The sequence below is a fragment of the Terrapene carolina genome, unplaced genomic scaffold (assembly GCF_002925995.2).
Source record: "Terrapene carolina triunguis isolate 2854851 unplaced genomic scaffold, T_m_triunguis-2.0 Scaffold193, whole genome shotgun sequence".
Classification (NCBI taxonomy): Eukaryota; Metazoa; Chordata; order Testudines; family Emydidae; genus Terrapene; species Terrapene triunguis.
The window spans coordinates 1,204,853-1,225,987 of NW_020664544.1; the positions used below are offsets into that span (position 1 = coordinate 1,204,853).

At 44.6% G+C, this 21,135-nt stretch overlaps 1 protein-coding gene across 2 annotated transcripts in view; it reads right to left on the reverse strand.

Annotated features, from left to right (window-relative positions):
* The window catches only part of ATP6V0A1 (ATPase H+ transporting V0 subunit a1), a 47,916-nt gene extending 27,287 nt beyond the window's left edge, over window positions 1-20,629 (reverse strand). The window contains exons 1-12 of one of the 2 annotated variants that reach the window (XM_026654783.1): window positions 20,559-20,629; window positions 18,533-18,693; window positions 18,133-18,211; window positions 17,650-17,747; window positions 15,955-16,083; window positions 9,570-9,652; window positions 8,503-8,629; window positions 6,543-6,625; window positions 5,655-5,748; window positions 3,754-3,966; window positions 1,842-1,992; window positions 62-201 (exon numbers count right to left, since the gene is read on the reverse strand). In XM_026654783.1, coding sequence (XP_026510568.1) covers window positions 62-201; window positions 1,842-1,992; window positions 3,754-3,966; window positions 5,655-5,748; window positions 6,543-6,625; window positions 8,503-8,629; window positions 9,570-9,652; window positions 15,955-16,083; window positions 17,650-17,747; window positions 18,133-18,211; window positions 18,533-18,649 — 1,314 coding nt within the window. In that variant the 5' untranslated portion in view covers window positions 18,650-18,693; window positions 20,559-20,629. Of the gene's footprint in view, window positions 1-61; window positions 202-1,841; window positions 1,993-3,753; window positions 3,967-5,654; window positions 5,749-6,542; window positions 6,626-8,502; window positions 8,630-9,569; window positions 9,674-15,954; window positions 16,084-17,649; window positions 17,748-18,132; window positions 18,212-18,532; window positions 18,694-20,558 lie in introns of both variants that reach the window. The other variant, XM_026654782.1, reaches the window with a different exon arrangement.
* Window positions 20,630-21,135: the final 506 nt, after the last annotated feature.

Sequence of the window (21,135 nt, forward strand, 5' to 3'; positions counted from 1 at the left end):
AAGAGGATCAATTTAGGTCTCTTTGCTTTAATACAAAACTGAGCTTGACATAGCTCTTTACCTCATTGTCATTCTTCTGTGACAGAATGCGACTTTCCCTAACCACCATCCACACGGCAATTAACGTCATCAGGATTCCATGGCCAAAGTCTCCAAACATCACAGCAAACAGGAATGGGAAAGTGATAATTGTGTACGGAGCTAGAAGGGAGGGGAAAACAGACCAGACATCTCTCTGTTTGGCTCTCTGGTTCCACTTATTCCATTAGCAATACAATTCATATATTCATTCCCATCTTCCAAACAGGATCAACCTCCACTGGAGATACTGGAAGAAACTACATCATCATCACGGGACTTATAAAAGCAGCTCTGTTCATGTGTGGAAATAAGCTTCCGGCAACAATTAACTAAATTGAAAAGGAAAGACATTTATATCCTCTCTGATGCTGGCAATTGCTAGCCAATCTCCCATCCTCCTCAAGTCTCCAATCTGTGCCCATGCTGACTGCGTCTTCTTTCCCAACACATCCATGATATTTCACCGTAATCATCTTCCCTGTGGAATCCGTGGATACCCCACCATCAAGACACTGAGAGGTAGGACGACTGAAGACAGGCTCTAGAAAACCCATCTGGAACAACTGTGCACTGATCACTAGTCTGGGCTGCGCAAGAGAGAGACTGGACTATGTGTGACCTCAATCATCTCTGCCTCTCTCAATGGTAAGAAACGCTTTTCTCTAGTCTCTGGTCCAATTGGTTCCCAGATGACCTGACTGCAACGTCTCATTTTTACTTCTTTAAACCTGGCACATTAACAAGTATCCTCAGTCGCTAGAAACAACTACTTGTGCTACTTCTAGGAGATCACGGAAACAGATTGAAATTGCCACCTTCACACAAACCTGCAGCAGCTTGATGGGATGCAGTTGGTCAAGTACCCGGAAGCTACAAGGTACTAAACCTTTTAATCTAAACACAAATATGACTACAAGGGGAGAGGAGAAATTAAGTCATTCACACCTTTAATTTATAGAATACGACAGATTGCTCTTTTGGAGTACCTCCAACTACCAGGAGTGCAAATTTAGAGTTAGTAAAACTTGATTTTTTTTTAAATGCTCCAACGAGCCCTATCAGCCAGTCAAAAAGGTCAAGCACCTCTTTATACTCGATCATGTCTCTGACGGTTAGATGCAGGTTTGATGGTAAAAGCAGGTTAGACAAACACCTGTCAGGGATAGTCTAGATAATGCTTAGTCCTGCCATGAGTGCAGGGGACTGGACTAGATGACCTCTCGAGGTCCCTTCCAGTCCTATGATTCTATGACCTATTTCTACCGGCTGTTATATTCTGATCTGCTAAATCCACACCTGCCTTGAGTCTGGATTTTGCGGCCCAGTGCTCTTGTAAAGTGGCCTGCCTGCATAAAGCAGACTACCATCATGACAATTTAGCCTGAAATCAAAGTTTTCTGATAAGACTGATCTCAGAGCACTTCTGCATTTGCCACTCCAGGAAATGCATTTTACAATCATCTTCGCTTTGAAATCTACCTCACGGTTTAGTGCCCAGAAAATAGCTCTTTGCTGGCAAAAGTTTATCATTAAGACAATTTTGAGCATAATGGGGTAGATTCTGCATTAACGTACAGATGATTGGGCCTATACATTTTCAAAAATAGCCAGCAATAACGTTGGTTTTACAATTCACAGTAAGAGGCTACGCTTGCTCAGACAGCTGAGTCAATCCTGTGCAAGAGCTTTGCATATCAGGAGAGAGACCAGGCCACCCAGTCACCAGATCAGAGGGATGAACAGGCAGATTGCGTGTTTACCTGGATTTATCTCCCGGTAAGTTCCAATGCCATATGCGTCTACTATATTCTGAAAGCCAGAAGTGAACTTGTTGGTTTTGTTGTAAGTTGGCGGGGTCTGATTGGTTTGCATCCTATTCAGGATGGATGGAACAGTGGATCCGCTGTGCTCCTGTATTAAAAACAAACAGAAACTGAGATTAGTGGTGACTCCTTCCCTAGACAAGCCGAGTACAGAGGGGCAGGTTTACTTCTCATTGGCATCAGGAAAGCTGCAGGGAACTTGCATGTTTGTGGTCCACTTGCACAATGCAGGAACACACTGCAGCCTTAGGAAAAAGTCCCCCCTGCCTTTGTGAGCCCCCTGTGTGCCCCCCGTCCAATATTCTCCCCCATTCTGATTTCTCCTGTCTGGGACATAAGTCACAGGCATTAACGTTTAGGAACTGTACTGGGAGGATGGGCAGCACTGAGGTGGGGGCATATGCAGGAATCTATTAATGACTCCCATCAACTAGTTCTTTGATCTATAGCCAATTACAGAGGTGGCTGCGGCTGCTGGCTCTGCTAACCAGATGCCAGGGACTCCGCGTGTTCCCCATTCTGATTTTCCAATTTTCCCCAAAGCCAATAAGGTTCTCTCCCCTGATGCCTAGAACATTGCCTGACATTTTGGAATTGATTGGACGGACAGTCAAAAGTTATTGCATTGCCGAGCGACAGAAATGCTGTAAGAATGGAGCTTGGCCAGACAGGTCTGTAGGCGAGTCAGTGTGCTACCGTGCCTGACACGCCACTAGTCACGTCTCATCAGCTGGGAGTCGAGCACACAGGTCCCAGGTTTCACCACTCACTCAGACATGGCACCTACACAGCATCTGACTTGCTTAAGAGGCAGATCTGACGGACGAGCCATTATTTGAGGCTCAGTGCCTGCTGCTAAGAAGCATAAAAGCTTCACTTCAAAACTGTGTCTATCTGAGATCACAATAGAAAAGCACGTCGATACTGGAAAATGATTTTGCGCAGAGGGTGTGTTCCTGTTTGATCATGAATCGAGGCAAGCACCCTAGTCCTATGAGGAGAGACTATACAGGAATCTAGATTAAAGATCTTGTTTGCTTTTATGGTTGAAGGGCGTCAGCTCAAAGAAAGATGGTGTGAGTACGGGAGAAGGATTCAGAACGAGGGGAGCCAATCATCCAGGGCCTGACCCTCAAGGAGTTCAGAACCCAAAAGCATGTTCGGGTTTTGCAGGAGGGAGACCTATAGGTCAGGAAGTAGCTCGGCAACTGATGGGGAAACTGGTGGGTTTCATAAAAATGCTGACGCCAGGAATCGTATTTCACTGGTGGACTTTGGGTCTCTGAGGAGGGACGTGTTTCCTGTGCCAGCTGCCAGGTTCCCTCCAAGCATTTCTGGAGGGCAGTTGGTGGGTGGGCTCCTTATTGGTTGGGCTTGCCAACTTGCAGAGCTCCAGTCACCTCTGTCCAATGAGCAGAGTCAACCCAAGCTGCAAGCAGATCAGCAGACTTGCCCAAGCAAAGGAAAAGGCGCAGATATTGTTCTGGATAAGTTATCTCCATGTTTTGACTTTATGGCATTACATGCCCATGCCCAGGCAAGCAACCAACTCTGGAGCATCCCCAATATTTGTTCAGTCCATCGCTCCAACAGCCAGCATGTTCTGGAGCTCTGGGTGAGTGCTTTTCTGGTAACCATTGTTGCTACAGATTAAAAAAAAGTGTCCTCTATGAAGGTTGCCATTTTTATATACAGCCTAAGGGCTGCCTTTCAAAACTCCACAGTCCAATCTGGCTCCTCAGGTGCAATGATTCGTCAGGGTTCAGCTGGCTGAAGGAGGCTGGTCTGGTGAGACTTGCATGGGAGGTAAGTGACAACTGCTGCAGTTCGAAAGCGAGGAGATACTCACGGTGCCTCTTCTGAGAGCAAACTGGATGGAATCGAGGTCAGCGACAGGGCACCAGACTTCAGCAATCAAACACTTCTGGGTCACGTCAATGTTACACAGGTTCAGGGTATGGTAGATAGCCTTCATCTTCCGCACTTTGATGAACCAGACACGGATATTTTTAGCAGCTGCCTGCAGGACCCGCTGGCGATGATCCTCCGTTTGGTTCAGCACCTTGCATGGAAAAGTGGGACAAAGACAGCAGTGAGGGATTCGGTTGCAATTTGTAGCGCACAGTAGGGTACAACACAATAGCGGCTAGTGGCCAGGGCATATGGACAAGCCTGAGAGCCCAACGCCCCCTCACTGCTCCATGTTTGGAACATGCTCTCTAGTCTCCTCACATGCACCCTAGGTTAGCCAAAAGCTACTCCTGGAAAGCAATATGCAAAACAGCTCTAGCCCATTTTCCTCCCGCCCCACCTCACCCCCAGCAGAGAATTCCAAGGGAAAAAGGGAGTTGTTCAGATTCCCAAGTGGAGATTTTTTTTCTCCACCCAGCTTTAACTGACATTTGCTTTAGAAGCTGCAGAGAAATGACTGCGTGCTGTGCACTGCAAGAGCTCCACCTTGGGTGATAGGAGACGCAGGGAGCTTATGTTTAAAGGGTCAGAATTCATTCACATTTGGCTCTCAAAACTGGCTGAGCAGAGGAAAAAAGAGAGAGTGTTCTTTGGCGGGGTCTGACTGGAATGTGCCTCCAGATCCGGCCAAGACCGTTTCAAAGACTGTAAAGCCTCTCAAGTTCAAGTGGAAATGGCAGTATGCGACAAAGCGATCATGTGCAGCCTGGAACTCGGTTGCTCCTGCATTCTCGCCCATTTTCTGATTGCTAAGCAACTGGTCTCAGCAGCTTCATGCTAGGAGAGTTGGCATCTGTAAAAGCAGGGCCCTGCAGTCAACGCCTTTCATTGTAGCTTTTGCATCTGATTCCTCTCTTGACATTTTATTTCCATAAATCTCTCTCTCCATTAAATCCCTTTCAATCTTCCTGATGTGCATCTTGCTTCCCTTTCCCTAGATTTAGCGGTGACAGAGCTGGCACCAGGCAGCTTACAGGTTGCTGATTCAGCTCTCTGCTAACCACTTGTTTATTCATTGCTTTCACTGACACCCAGAGCTGCAGCACAAGAGAACAGTTTTTAATACAGCAGATCTCCAGGACACCGTGCTGTGAAAGTACACAGACAGGCAGAAAACCTCTGGCAGCATGAACTAATGCTGGCCTTTTCATCAATCTGTGAACACAGATTTGACCATTTTCATCTACACATATCAGAGGGGTAGCCGTGTTTGTTGCTTTTTACAGATCCAGACTAAGAGTCCTGTGGCACCTTATAGACTAACAGCCGTATTGGAGCATAAGCTTTCGTGGTGAATACCCACTTTGTCAGACGCTTATGCTCCAATATGTCTGTTAGTCTATAAGGTGCCACAGGACTCTGTTGTTTTTTTCAATCTACAAAGACCCTAAAGAAGAAAGTCTCAGACCATCATGCTTCTAGCTTTGAAGACATACACTCCACTCTTACTCCCTTGCTTGCTAGTGTGAATTTCAATACCAATGCTAGTATTTACACACAGACGGTTATTCACTCAGCCTCCTGGAAAAATTAAACCTCCCTAACTAGGAAGCTGAATGGAACCAAGTAGAGAAACAAAATTATTCTCGGATCTTGCAATTGTTTAATCTCATAGCAGGTTCTCTACCTCGTTTAACTGGAAACTGTTAGCACAAGTCATATCTACATCTAGCCTGGCCAATTAGTCTCAGACAAATGGGATCCACCCTTCGGTTCATGTAGCCACCCAGCACTCCATAGGCTAACGCAGCACTGACTCCATTTGTTCTGCATTATTACCATTTGAAGATCATCAATCCTGGTATTGACTCCAGAAGCCATTTCCTTCCTCTCCTGCGGTGTCTCTGGGCAAGGGTAGAGGGAGGCACGGAACCTGAATCGTTTAAGACAAAAAGCCAAATTGATACATCATGCTCAGTAAAGGAGTGTTTTAAGATAATGGGCTTTGCCAGTGAAAATGTCTAGCCGTCATTCACCAAGGCAGATGGCTACAACACAAATTTGCTCAAGGCCAAACCATTATCTGACCACACTGGCTTCTATATCCAAGTCAAGCCCTTGACATTAACATAGTACATTTTGCGGGTGTAAAATTCATTCTGAGCAAGAGAAAAACAACAAAAACTAAGAAAAAATATGTTGAGAACTTAGGCAACAAAACAAGTCTCAACAGCACCTTTAACTAGTAATCAATGGTGCATTCGACTGACAGCTATTACACCAATGTAACTACCCTTCAGAAGCACTGGCTTCCACCAATAGGAAATCATTCATGTTTCTGATGAGAAGCACGAGTTCATTTCAGTATGTGATAACTTGATCGCTTTCACATTTTTTCTATAACAGCAAAAGCAATTCATCCACTTTATGGATTAAAAACTGGGGGTGGCTAATTTGGTTGTCCAACAAACTTCAGTAACACATCATGTGCTGATGTTTATTAGGTTTACTATGTCAACTAAGGATTTCTATTATGCTATTCTTTGCATCATCCTAGATTTTCTGATTAATACAGGCTTAAGGAACTGTTAAAGTACATATTAAGACACTCCATTTGTTTTTCAAGATGCATTACAAATATAATATATGAACAACCTGATTTTCAGAAGTGCTGAGCACAGCTGAAAAATCAAGCCGCAAGCGTTTTTAAGTCTGATTTCTTCTTACCCTTCACAGATTTTCTTGACTCTATTTTTTAGCTGATCACCTTGGAAAAAAATAATAAACACAGACTTGTGCACGTAGTCTCCCTAGAACAGACAAACACAGATGCAGTGTAAGACCCGAGTACTATACAGGAACTAGCTATTATAGCAAATTACCACACAGCTCCGTATTTTCCCTGTTGCATGTACAAATATACAGGAAATTATAGCTGCACGCTGAGTCAAGAACATACCCTAACACGGTCACAAAAAACTCACTTTGAAAGGAACTCTCTCTTAGCCTTGGTCTACACTGGGGGGTGGGGAAGAGGAGACAAATCTAAATTACGCAACTTCAGCTACGTGAATAACGTAGCTGAAGTCGATGTACTTGACCTACTCACTGCAGTGTGCTCGCTGCGGTGAGTCAACTGCTGCCGCTCCACCGTCAACTCTGCCTGCGCCTCTCGTGGCGGTGGAGTACAGGAGTCGACGGGAGAGCGCTTGGGGGTCGATTTAGCATGTCTAGACTAGACGCGATAAATCGACCCCCGCTGGATCAATCGCTGCCCGCTGATCCGGCAGGTAGTATAGACATACCCTTAGTTTAGAGGTCTCTTCGTACTAGAGCTAAGTGCTCTAAATGCTCTATTTGCTTATCAGAGCTATACAATCTGTGCAAGAATAAATTGAAAAATCATGGGGAAATCAGAAGTTTTTATTGCTTAACATTTGGCTGCAGTTAGGTGTGTATCACTATCTCTTCCAGCCAGCCCCACTCTGACTTAAAGCAGCAAGTAAAAGAATGAATGGAAATAAGGTGATGTATGTGGTATATTTAATTACAAGAATGCCCAGGGCCTAAAAACCTGGAATTCTCCAGGGAGGTTCACAGCACATTCTTTGTGCAGCTGTTTGGATTTAGATATTAACAAATGCAGGAAAGGGGAGTTAGATAAGATGTTGTTCTACCTTACATAGGAAATTTAGCTTCATGTTTCTGAGAATAATTACACTAGATGTAACCTCATTGTCCAACACTTCCTTAAATTAAGAATATAGTCCCTCTCCGGCAGACAGCTGGTTTTCAGTTCAGCAATCAGTAGAGCAACACAGCAACCAAATTCACAGGGAAAACAGGACATAACTGAATGATATTTCCAATCTTTATTTCACTGCAGCCCGCAGTCCTCCTTTTGCTAATTCTTAACTGAAGCAGCTATGGAGCTGCAGAGTTTCCAATGTTTGGGTACTATACATCAGTGTATGCCATTAACAAAATAAAATAAGCATCCTTCCTAGTCCGAATGTTTACCATTTAAATTGTAAGGAAGGCCAACAGAACTAAGAGCTACTGAAAGACCTTGAAGCTCACATTTGGTGACCATCTTTAAAAGATTAAAAGGAAAGATTTTTTTAAAATAGTGCAAAAAAAAAAACTCCAAATGAGCAACAGATTCTATACAGAGACTTCCAAACTGGTCACCACTACCACCCAAACAAGGCAAGAGGTGCTCAGCCTCCGCTGCAGAGAGGAATAATACTTACACAGTACTGTAGATGGGCATGGCACTTCAGTAAAGGAGTCCCTATCCCAAAGAGGTTACAAGTGAAGGCCCTGATCCTGCAACTCTAGCCCTAAGACAAGAGGGGATGACTAACACAGGGAGCAGGCAGGGAGGACCGTAGTGAAGACAGTGCAGTCATGCACGTCTCAAGAACATGCAATGTCAGTGAACATGCAATGCAGGTGAAAAACAACTCTGAACTCAGGCTGTTTCAGGGAGAACCCGCTTCTCAGATACAAATGCCTTTGTTATTTCCGGACCTGATCCTGCAATGAACTCCATGCACGTAGATAGGGTGAAGAGGCCCACCCTCACAGAGCTCATTGCAGGATCATGGCCCAAGTCTGACTGTACATTTGTTACTCATTTGGGATCTCATAGTATTTTGCCTCCATGAAAAGCAATTAATTTTACCGTCACAGGATCCTCCAGAGGGATTTCGATTTCAGCCTGACGCAGGAACACGTTTCCTCGACACACTCGCCACAACATGCGCTCAAAGGTAGGGATTCGCTCACGGTTGATCACGCCAGCCACAAATCTGCATGAGGCAGAAAAACTGTGGATTAGGTTGCTGCCCCTAGTAATGTTTGTAGAGCACAGGCACAAAGAACCTGGAGCTGCAAGAGGTTAACTGGAGGCTAGCTAATAAATCAAGGTTTAAAGCTACAAAATCCAGCTGACTTGTTTTTGGTTAGTTCTATAATCAAAATGGGATGGACGGACGGATGCAAGCACGCACACAGGAAACAGCTAGAACATGTCAAAGGCTGTATCCTCCATCCACTTTGAGAGCAAGCCTTACTGTCCGCAGATTAAGTACCGTACTTACAAAGTAAAAAGCACTTTACAGTTTGAATGCATTAGTTTCCCCTTCAGTCATAGGACTTCCAGGCCTGTTGCTGTCAGTTTCACCGGTAACTTCCACGCCAAGGACTGTACAAGGCAGGAAGGGCAGCAACAGGCTACACAGCTTTCGAAGACCACAGGCATTTGCTTTAGAGGAGACCACTGGTGCAAACTCCTAGGTCCAGCTAAAGTGGTAGGACAAAAGTGCTTATGGCTTCTACATTTCTGTCACAAAGGTGACCTGGAATCAACTAATGAAAAGGGATAAAAATAAGTGGCCTTATTGTCAAAGATGCTACGCTCCTATTGACTAATGGAAGCTCTGAATTTTCTGTAAGCTTGAAAATCAGGCCTCAAATGCTTACGGAATAGGCTAGCTCTAGGTTTCTGTGCTGGTATGCAAGACACCAGAGAATGACTTCCTCTTTCAGCTACTTTCTCCCTGGGCTAGCAGGGGCTGGAAAGTTAGCAGATGAGGGGCGGGGAAGGATAGAGACCCTTACTAGGTGATTGTGGATTGACACTGATAGGGTGGAGGTCCTCGGGGCTGTGTTTGAAGCCCTCTGGATTCCAGATGGGAGTGAACAATTAAGGCAAACAGACAAAACAGAAAGTAGAAAAGTTGTTGTTACCCAAGTCGCAGAGGGGCAGCTCTTCCGATCTCACTTGGCTCCAGGAGCGAAGAGGATTCCTCCAGCAGGTCTGGATCCGCCATCTGCTGATGATGCAATTCAGCCTGAATTCACAAATCAATTAATATCTAATGAAACTAGTTAGTGGCATGCAGGGAACGAGGAACCAGGAGACAGTTTCCAGGAGGGGGGGGGGAATACCCCCAAAGGACACCAAAAAAAGAAAATGAAATAACAGAGACCAAGGGTCACACAAGGGAGGGGAAAAACAAGAGGTAAGCAGAATGGCTCAGCAAAGCTTCTGGGGAAAAGGGTCGGGAGATTGCAAAAGAAAAACAAGATGCTTGTGGGATATATAATTCTGCAGATGGGTGGAAGTTCGATTTTACCCAAAGTTATGTTCCCAGAAATGTTCCTAACTTTTTGAATATGGTGTAGAGTGACCCAACATGCTTCCATCACTACTTTCTGAACTTAGGGAAAATGGATGAAGAGAGGTACTGATAAATATTCATGTATGTACCGTACTGCTGCTGCGTTTCAGTGCATTTTCTATATATTTACCAGCGGCCACGGGCGTTGCAAACATGGGTTGCCTTTTGAAGTGGAACAGCAGTCAGGATTCTTTCACTCTCTCAAATTCAGTCCACTCTGGCCAGATTCAGAAGAATGCTGCCCAGGCAAGATTTCTGTAGTAGGTCCAGTTGATTAAACCAGAAGGAAAGTTTGCTCTTCTGCTGCACCCAAGACTGCATGCTTTACAGAACTTTAAACATGACAATATCCCACGGAGGAGCACACGTAGTATCATTTCATTCTAAAGCTGGGTGACCTTAGCCTAGTCCCTTCACCTCTCAATGCGAAGTCAGTGGCAGAGCCAGTAATAAAACCGGAGAGTCCCGGCTGCTAGATGTCCTGTCTATCCAGGACCCGGACTCTCCCTCCATACGCGCACAATGCCTATAACTTAAAGAATGCATTTTTGAGAGTGAATACCCCTTTTTTCCCCTTGTAAGATATTCAGCACCTAGATAAATATATATGGCAGTGATGTACATAGACCTAATACCACCAACTATGCCAGTGCCACCAATTCAAAACAAGCACAATACTTGACTTGCTGGTCATCATGGAAAGGGCCACCCAAATACAGGAGAACCTGCTTCAACACTGGAAATAAAATTCCCTGACCGCACCCCCCGAGTTGTCACCTACCATTCCACAATGGAAGCCATGTGGTGTATCATCAAACAACTACAACCCACACCTGAGGGGGGTCACATCTGAAAAGAAATCTTTCCTGAACTCCCTCTTCTTGTCTTTGAATAACCCCACAACTTCACCAGGCTCATCATCAGAAGCAAGCTCCCCAGAAACCAAGACACACTCAAAGCGGCATCAGACCCTATCAGAGTAACAGATACAAAATCTGCAGATGTACCTCCACTGCTACAATGATCAATACCCCCACAACAAACCTTTCAAGATTCATGGGTCCTAGACATGCCTGTCACAACATGCAGTGTACCTCATCGAGTGCATCTAATGCCCCAACAACAACTATATGGGTGAAACCAGACAATCGTATGCTCTCAAATTAACTCCCACAGAACAAGGATAGACGACAACACCACCATATCACTGGTGGGTGAATACTCTTCACAAACCAATCACTCCATATCTGATCTTTCAATACTTGTCCTCAAGGGAAACCTGCACAACACCTTCTAAAGGTAAGCCTGGGAACTCAAATTCATAAGTCTGCTAGACACCAAAAACCCAGGGACTTAACGGGGACAATAGTTTTATGGATCATTACAACAATCTGTAAACACACCACACTTCCTACTGCCCTTAATGGCCCAATTCAAACCCTTTATGCATAACAATCTAATGTCCAACTGCCCGCTTCATTTCAAGTGACCACCTCCAACATTCATTACCCCTTCTGCTTGTCTCACCTTGTATTTAGCTCAGACACTCTGCTTCTTTCCCAAGACCTGAAGTGCTCTGAATAGTTTGAAAACTTGTACCTTGGAGCACCAGAAGTTGGTCCAGTACAAGATATTACCTCACCTACCTTCTCTCTCTCTCATATTAAAATGGAAAACTGTAAATTAGTCACAATAAATAGAAAGTAATTTACGGGCTGAAATTCCTGGGAACAGAACTTGCAAATATTAGTGATTCAAATTAGGAAGGATGTTAATACCACATCCTCTCACAGAGCATTAACACAATGCATCAGTAGGAACTCTGTCCCAAAATTTCCACCCCTGCAGTTTATAAAATGAAATGGAGAAATTAAGGAACTCTTCTGTGCCAAAAAGGACTAAATTCTACCCTGAGATGTGCACAGGGTTTCCAATTTATTTCAATGGGTGCTCCCTGCACATACATGAAGGCAGAATTTGTCCCTAAAGATGCAAATTGTGTGTACACTACAGTCTTGTAAAAATGTTATGCAAGTTTACAAGTGCAGGCACAAAATCCATCTGCCCACATATTCTCATAATGAAAAACCCTGGAAAGATATTTTACTTGCCAATCAAAAAAGGTCACTTGTTCTGGGAGAGAATTTTGCCAGGCTGATGTACCACACACAAGATACAGCTCAACTGCCTGCTCATGAATAATTAGCTACAGTTTACAAAAAGTAAAAATAAATGACAAAATTAAGGTAACAATTAGTGTACTTCCAAAGAGCAATAAAGAAATGTTTTCCCTTATAAGCCAATCCATTCCACCATTTTAGGCATTCAATCAAAATAAAAGTAAACTGTGTGGAAACCTTAACGTTTCACAGAGGAACAAGGACCCCAAATCAACACACAGACACCCACCAGACTGAATGACTTTAAAATTACTTTTTAAAATTAAAATGGCACAATTCCTAAATCTAACAAAATTATGGAAAATAAGATCAATTCTACCAAAGGGGCTTGTATTGCATTTGTTAGTAAGAGAATATTTACTGTTGCTAGATTTTTGTAAGGTATGTGTTAGACTAGATGAGGCCTGCCTTATTTTTGACAACACATTTTATATTTCAGAGTATTTGTCAAGGCAGGAGGATAGTTTCTTGCTTAAACACATCTGTGGAAACAGCTCTGGTGCTTGGCTATTAGCTAGGCTAGTCAGGGATGCAAGCCCATGCTTTGGTGTCCCTGAGCCTCTGACTGCCAGATGCTGGGACACAATGACGGGGATGGATCACTTGATAACTGCCCTGTTCTGTTAATCTTGGTAACAAATCCATCTTCTGGCAGGGTCAGTAATTACATGACATGTAACTGTAGAAGGACTATTCAGACTACTGGGAGTTTGTTAGGGAAGGTGAGAGCTGTTCAGACACAATGTAGGAAGATGGAGGACTGGCCATCCCACGAGGTCCTTTCTGATCATAATTTTCACCAGTTTGCAGTAGAGTATCACAGAGCATCAGAACTCCAAAGAGGATTTTATCTTATTCTGAATAACAAACACCCAAGCCTACACTCTCCTATGTATATGACTATATAAATTAGAAAGATGGTGGGAATGACATCAAATAATCATTTAAAGCAATTTTGGAGTATCAGTCTCACAGATTAGGAGTCCCTTAATTTCAAGGCCCAGAATTAGAGATTTAGCCATCTTCCTTCCCTTGATTAGTGAGAAAACCAAATCTCAAATGAGAAACAGCAAGAAACAAGAAGTTCTGCTCTGCAAATGCGCTCGACAGGTGTAAGTAGCACATACAATTCAAGCCCCTTCACCTTCATTTTCACAAGAAACGAAAGGGATTCAATTCACCATCTAATTTATTAATCCAGAGCCCAGAGGGGGATGACAGATGCAAAACAAACTAAAGAAAGCAGATGGTGAGAGGAGTTAGAGGAAAGGGAGACAGGGGACTGCATGCCATTAACCATTACTTTTCCAGTCTTCTTTACGCTCTCATATTCTAGGATGCTTATGGTAAAAGATTCAGAGAAATCTCTCCAGCTCATACTGCTCTTCATAAGCAAAGACAAGAAGACTGAGAAAAGGATCATTATCATCATCAACAATATAAATATATATGTATGTGTTATGTAATGGACAAGAAATGGCTACATTGGAGACGTGTCATTTTGTTCTTTTATGACTAATATTCTATTCATTCTCCCTCTCCCTCTACTGTTTTTCCAGAATGTGCAAAGATTGAGTACAAAGTCATTTCAACTGTGAGCCATTTCTTGTGTAACTAATTACTACGAATAACTGAGAATACACAGACTTTTAGTTACAGATGAAAAATGTCTTCAAGTGTTGAAGGCACCGTGCAAAGATGGTATTTTCAGTGAAGAAATAAAACAGTGATTAGCGATAATAGCTGGACTGCACAATCTAAAGAGTCTCAAGAAGTCTCTCCAAAGGCCGATACCATCCATTGAACATAGGCAATGTGTGTGTGGCGTAAAGTTACGTACACTGTAAACAGAAGTAGTTAGCCCTAAATGTAAAACATTCAATGGAAAGTAACACGAGTATTTATCCTGAGACCGTATCACAAATCTCAATGTGTTATTGCTTTGCTATAATCTATATGCTGCAATGTAACATCTGCTGCTCCAATTGGTTGATAGGAGGGATAAATATTGATATTAATTTTGCCTGGTTGAGGTGGTGAGCCTCATGGGAACACTTGTTACAAATGCCTTTAAAATGGGCAGAATGACCCACGGTTTGTGTTTCAACATTACACGGATTTTGATCTGATTAAAGTGAAATATGATGTTAATAGTGTACCTGAAGAAAAGCATTAGCTAGGTGTTATTTACTGTATACTGTGTTAGTGTAAGTACCCGGAAAAGAGGTGCATTAGTAATGATTTTATATAACACTAATTGCACTTGCTCTATTTTTTCTATATTCAATTAGAACAGGCAGGCAGTAACACTTGATCTACTGCTTGATTGCAGTAAGTAACATCAGGTTGTCATTGTTTGTCCAAACAGACTCACCAAATGGAATCAGCAACTTGCAAACTGACATTCAACACTTGAAGAGGAGATAATCATACAGTACCCAGCCCGCTGGCCGATCACAGCCAGTAGCACCCACGTTATCAGTCATGATGCATGTGAGAGTCTGGGCAGGACAACCTTAACGGTAACTCATTTGCTCATATAAAAACCATGCCTGCGCCAGAGGAGAACAGTTAGATAAAGTTTTCAGGAGGCCAATTCTGCAGGACTAGGCACTTCGTGCCTTTACCATCAGCAGGGCAGAAAGCTCTTCAGCACTCCATGGCCAACTCTGCAATGCATCACATACTGTGCAAAATATTTCCCTCCCCCTCTAAAGTGGTACATGGCCAGTTTCCTCTCCTGAGAGAGAGCTAGATTGTAATGTGCTTATATATGTTTTAATAAGACTTAAAGGCATTTTGTACCGATCACCTGGGCTCTTTATCAGCAAGTTTCAGTTTTGCTTTGCTGCTGTACCCTGGGTGACAGCAGGGCAGCATTTCATTGGTCTGGAGAAAGTGCTTGCAATGCTGCTGTCAAGCACTGGTCAAAATGAACACTAACCCAAAGGCCCAACTCTAGCTCTAAATCAGGGGTTCTCAAACTGGGGGTCGGGACCCCTCAGGGAGTCGTGAGGTTATTACATGGGGGGGTCGTGAACTGCCAGCCTCCACCCCAAACCCTGCTTTGCCTCCAGCATTTATAATGGTGTTAAATATATTTAAAAGTGTTTTTAATTTATAAGGGGGGGGTCGCACTCAGAGGCTTGCTATGTGACAGGGGTCACCAGTACAAAAGTTTGAGAACCTCTGCTCTAAATGGTAGCACTGTTCCTGAACTTGCCACTGAGCATTTTAGAGCTTGATCAAAACCTCACTAAATTTGACTGGAGTCTTGCTATTAACTGCAAAGGATTTTGGATCAGGCCCATCATGACACATCTACAGAATCCAAGTTTAATATTCATCCCTCATAACAGCGGATTTCTGGGGTTTACTTACATACTTGCACCAAGCAGAAAAGTGCATATTGGAGGGGGAAACGGCCTTAGTCTCACAGTGATGCTGTCATCTACTGACCTGCTTAGGTTTTTCAGAAGCCAGGAAATAATGATTTATTTAGAACCTGTCTCCACACAATTAGTTCTAAGTTTTTACTGGGAACACACACAGTAAATATAAATAATCAGAAAATGTAAAAGCCATGATTGGCTGTGTGCGCATTGCATGAAAAACTGAAAATGATTTGAGAAAGTTTCTTAAACCAAAGAAAGTATAGAAATGAGTCATCCAAAACAGCAACTGAAAAATAACACTCTTGAGAATAAAAATGGCAATTTGTGACAATAAACCACCAGCTGTTTCAGTGCTAAACCCCCCTGATATTCTGACCTCATCAAAAAACTGCTGAGTTTTGCGCAGTATACATTTTAATTCGGTCAGCTCTAGGAAGTTTCTCTTCAGAGCTTCCTGGTTTGTGTTGATTTCTTTAAGCTCATTTTCAATTTTCTCAAAGTTTGCCTGGGGAAGAAAAGGAGAGGGGAAAAAAATGTAAAGTAAACCTAAAAATAAATGCTATTTAGCCCTAATTAAGCACACAGTTCAAAGTGTGCTGTGCAAGATCTTTTCTTAACTGCATTCAGGTTACCCATAATTACTAGATGCTGCCTGCATCCTGTCTTCTTCACCATGCATCTTAAAACATTAGCATCAGATTATTATAATGCTACTCTATATAAAAAGATTAATAATTAGATTCTTTATGGATTGAGGAAGGCTTCTACAAACTCTTCCAACACAATATAAACTGGTGCAACCCCAGCAATTTAGAGGAGTTGTACAGTAACTCCTCACTTAAAGTCCTCCTGGTTAACGTTTCGTTGTTACCTTGCTGATCAATTAGGGAACAGGCTCTTTTAAAGTTGTGCAATGCTGCCTTATAACGTTGTTTGGCAGCTGCCTGCTTTGTCCATTGCTTGCAGGAAGAGCAGCCCCTTGCAGCTAGCCAGTGGGGGCTTGGAACCAGGGTGGACTGGCAGCCCTCACCCTCACCCAGCAGGCTCTCAATTGCTGGCAGTTCAGCTGTCCCTCCCTCCACTGCCATGTGCTGCTCCTGGGAGCCTCTTGCTTGCTGTGCAAGGGAAGAGGAAGAGGGGGGCTAATGTCAGGGTGTCCCCCTCCTCCCAGCTCCTATCCCCTCCCCTCCCACCCCTTCTCCATATAGAGCAGGATGCGGACACAGAGGGAGGGAGAGAACTTGCTGCCCACAGCTGCTGTCTCAACTTCCTGAGAGTGGTGTCAGCGTACTTAAAGGGGCAATGCACATCTCTCTCCCCCCCCACCCCCCCCATACACAGGGGGTGTGTGTGTCTCTGTCTGCCATGCTGTCTCCCCTCCCTCCGTTCGTGCTGCCTTGTAGAGTGTGAGGCTACATTAACAACAATGGGTTAACCCTTGAGGGCTCAGCTGAATGCTAGTTCATCATTTAGCAGTAAGGCATTCCCTGGGAAATACCCCACCCTCTAACTTCACCATCTCAACCAAGCTTCACAATCAACATTGCTGTGTACAGTATTAAATTGTTTGTTTAAAACTTATACTGTGTGTGTGTATATATATATAGTTTTTTGTCTGGTGAAAAAAATTTCCCTGGAACCTAACCCCCCCTATTTATATTAATTCTTATGGGTAAATTGGATTCGCTTAACATCGTTTTGCTTAAAGTCTCAATTTTCAGGAACATAACTACAACGTTAAGCGAGGAGTTACTGTACTAGTTTACATGAGTTCTAAATTTGGACCTTCGTTTTTAAAAATAAGTATTCATTTGCATCTTATACATACACACATTGAAGTTACAGCAGACTATGCAAACCCCACAATGCTTATGGGTCGGATCCTCAGCCGATGTAAATCGGTGCAGCTACACTGAAGACAATAGAGCTTTGTTGAATTAAACCAGGGGGGGGATCTGACCCTGTATGTTCTTACTACTAAATTCCAAAGAACTCAGTTATTGAGACTAATTAGCACAACTTCTGCTATCTAGACTGAGATACTAGTTCAGCCTTAATGAAACACTGTTACCTCTAAATCGATCATGTCACGTGGGAAAGGCACCTCCGGGTTCTCACCGGTGTCCAGGATTGGGATGTTCGCTTTTTTAATCTCCTTCTCAACAAACCCTAAAGACAGAAAACGTTTCACGGTGAGAATCACTATGAGAAACAAAAGCAAGAAACTGCACCATCAGTCTCTCTGCACCTTCACCTTCCCCATCACCTCACCTGACCAGCAGCTGCATATCCCGCCCCCACAACCATCCATCCTATCTGTAGCAGAACTCCATCAGAATACAGCTCATGTGGCTGCTTTAAAAGATCCACAAGTTCTATTCTCCACAGGAAACAAACCTTTCCAAAAGCAGCCTAGCCTACTGGGAAACGAACGTTACCTTACCACTAACACAACACTTAGCTATGGCACATTATTTCAAAAGTTTAGGCTGCTTTCTTCCCTTAAAGCTAGTATAGAATTAGAGGCATGCATCAAAGTAAAGCAAGGACATACTGAGTTTCCGGTCCATCTCCTCACATCTCCTGACTTCGTTAACAAATTTACGCTGGAACACATTCACATCAGGGTTCAACTGCAAACAGAAACACACATTTCCTTAGGAATGTTTAAATGTGAAGGATCATGATTACTAGTTTATCAGGGTTGTGGGGGGGGGGGTTGGCAAGTGGTGGTTTGTTTTTAAAGAATGATGCAAGGAAAGTGTACAGCGGATATGATTGTTGTGCAGCATAACCCGCTTTACTGAGAAGTAACAACTAGCTGGATATATGTGCCTGTGGCACAAGTGGACACTGAGATAGCAAAGATGAATTATGACACTTGACCATATAAACAGCAGCCAGGATCTTAATGATCTGATGCACTTTACTGACACAGGAAAGCAGCCACTTACATCACGGAACTGAACCTTCCCAAGCTCTCCTAACTCGCTGACACAACAGTATGCAGCTTCCGACTGGAGGAAAAGCTGGGCCAGGGTCATCTCCTCACTTCGGAAAAGCTCCCCCATGATGCAAGGCAAGTGTCGGTCAAACCAGGAGTGGAATTTTAACCCTAAAATCAAAAGGTTGTAGGGTCTGAGAATGTACAGCAGAGTCTGAATCCCACATTTGTGAAAGGACAATTTGCCTCCTATAGTCAGAGGAGAAAAGGTATAAAACACAGTCCCATGGAATAATTCTACACACTGCATGCAAATATTTTGACTTAAAAATAATACAAGAGGAAGTGATGATTCTTTCATAAGATGCTTGAGAGGTCAATTAGTTCTTCAGCACCTTCTGATAAAAGGCTCTCTCATAACTTTCTGAGGAAACACCTTAGTGAATCATGATAGATCTTACTCATTGAGCCGTGGTACAAGGGAGGGGAAACCTGTTACGTCACATGGTCTGCAAAGCACCAGGGATAGTTAACACACTACAAACAATTCTTTCTTCAGCAATCTAAGAACTCTGCTCTTCCGGGGCTGTCTCTTTCTGCTCTAAGCCTTGCCCTTAGACCGCAGCTCTCAGAGGCAACTCAACTCACACGGTATCTAAAGGCCAAAGGCTGCCTATTGAAGTGTCATCCTGGAAGCAGTCGACTTTCAGCTGACAGCATCCCTGAATTGGCAGGGAAGAGTTCTCCCATGAACAGACGAGCATTACCATTACACAACACAAGTGCAGTTCAGGAAATGCAGCACACTGAATATTGAGTTATAGTGCATCACTGTCGGGGCAGAGAACACATTCTTTTGCTCTTCTCTTCATTCGGCTGCTAGATTTTATATTTCCACCCTGCCCACTACAGCCTATTTGGAGGTCTGTCAAATTATCATAACAAGCAGGGTAGTGCTTCACTCAACACAGGTTTTAAAACACAAGAAATACCACACAAGAGAACCTGGCACTATCAGTGGTCCTGAATTATTATTGGCTCAAATTAGCTGAGCCTATTAGACCAAAATCGAAATGAATGACGCTTTATTTCAGTTCTAGCTACACTGATTTCTGACTTCACATTGCTGAGTGGAATTAGCTGCTGGTACGACACATTCTCTCTGTGTGGCCACAGGTGTTGTTTGTAATTATTCTATCTATGCCCAAATGCTGTGTGAACAGGAGCATGTCATTAAAAATCCATCCACAAACACTGTATTTCCATTTTGAAATCTGCAGAACAACAAGCCTTGAAACTGACTGGATGATTTGTTTGCTTCTGGGTTTATTCAAAATACGTTTTTTAAATGGAATAATATACCTTACAACACACGTATGCAAACTAGAATGATAAAATATGTATTCATAGCAAAATCAAAACCCTACAAAAAAGCATTGTGTGAACATCAAAGTAAACAACATGTTTAGACACAATCTGCTTATGAGAGGCTGGAAGCGATTTCTGTTGGGGATGCGCAAAAAGATGGAGCCTGGGAAGGCACCGGCAGAACCAGAGGCTCCAGAAATGCCGCAGATGCCCAGCCCTGGCACCCAGCGCGCAGGACCCTTGGGTGCGGGGAAGGGCACTTCAGGGGCACCAAAGGAGAGGATCAGGAGCAGCTCTGAGGGCTCATGAATCCCCAGACCAGGCACAGGGGCCCGCACGGGCTGGGGACAGCGATGGACACAGATTAATTAGCAGATTTCCCCCCCCCCCCCCCCCCGGGGGCAGACGGGAAAGCGGGGGGGGGGGGCTGAGCTCCACCACACGCGCCCCCTCCCCACAACTGGGGGCTCCCCATGGCCTCTCCTGGGGGGACCCCGCCCCCCAAGCGCCCTGCAGAGCGGGATGACCCCAGCTCGGGGCACCCCTTCCGCCGGGAGGGGGGGGCAACACCCCACCCCCAGCTCAGCCACCGGGGGGGGCCCCCAGCCTGCCCTGCCCCGCCCCCACTGCTCAGCGCCACCTGCCGCAGCGGGACCCCCCCCCCCTACCTGCAGCCCACTCCAGCCCCTACTGCGGCCGCCGCAGCATTAGCAGAGCCGCCCCGGACCCCCCCGCCCTGACGTCACCGCGCACGCGAACGTCCTCCCCCCGCCGCAGCGCCGGATCACGCGAGGGCGTCTCCTAGCGACGGCCCGGCGGCCATCTTGTTTCCCTTTGGGCGGCTGGGCCCCTCCGACCGGAAGTGCCCGGAATGGGGGGAGGGGCTGGAGCGGGGGGAGGGGGAGACAGGCCCTCCCGGCACCGCGTCCGCAACCCCTGGCGTCACAGCAGGATCCGATGACATCACGGCACATCCTGCTGATGTCGCCATGGGCACAGTGATGTTGTGATGCAATATGATGATGTCATGACAGAGCAGGCTGTGCACTTCAGCGTATCGGACTCAAACATTGCATCGGGGAGCACGACGCAGCGGCAGCCCCTCGCATTACAGCATCCCCCGGCGCACCAACGTGCGATGTCGCACCAACGTATCCCCACGGCGCACCAACGTGCGATGTCGCACCAACGTATCCCCATGTCACATCACCATACAAAGTCACCAACGTACAATGTCGCACCAAC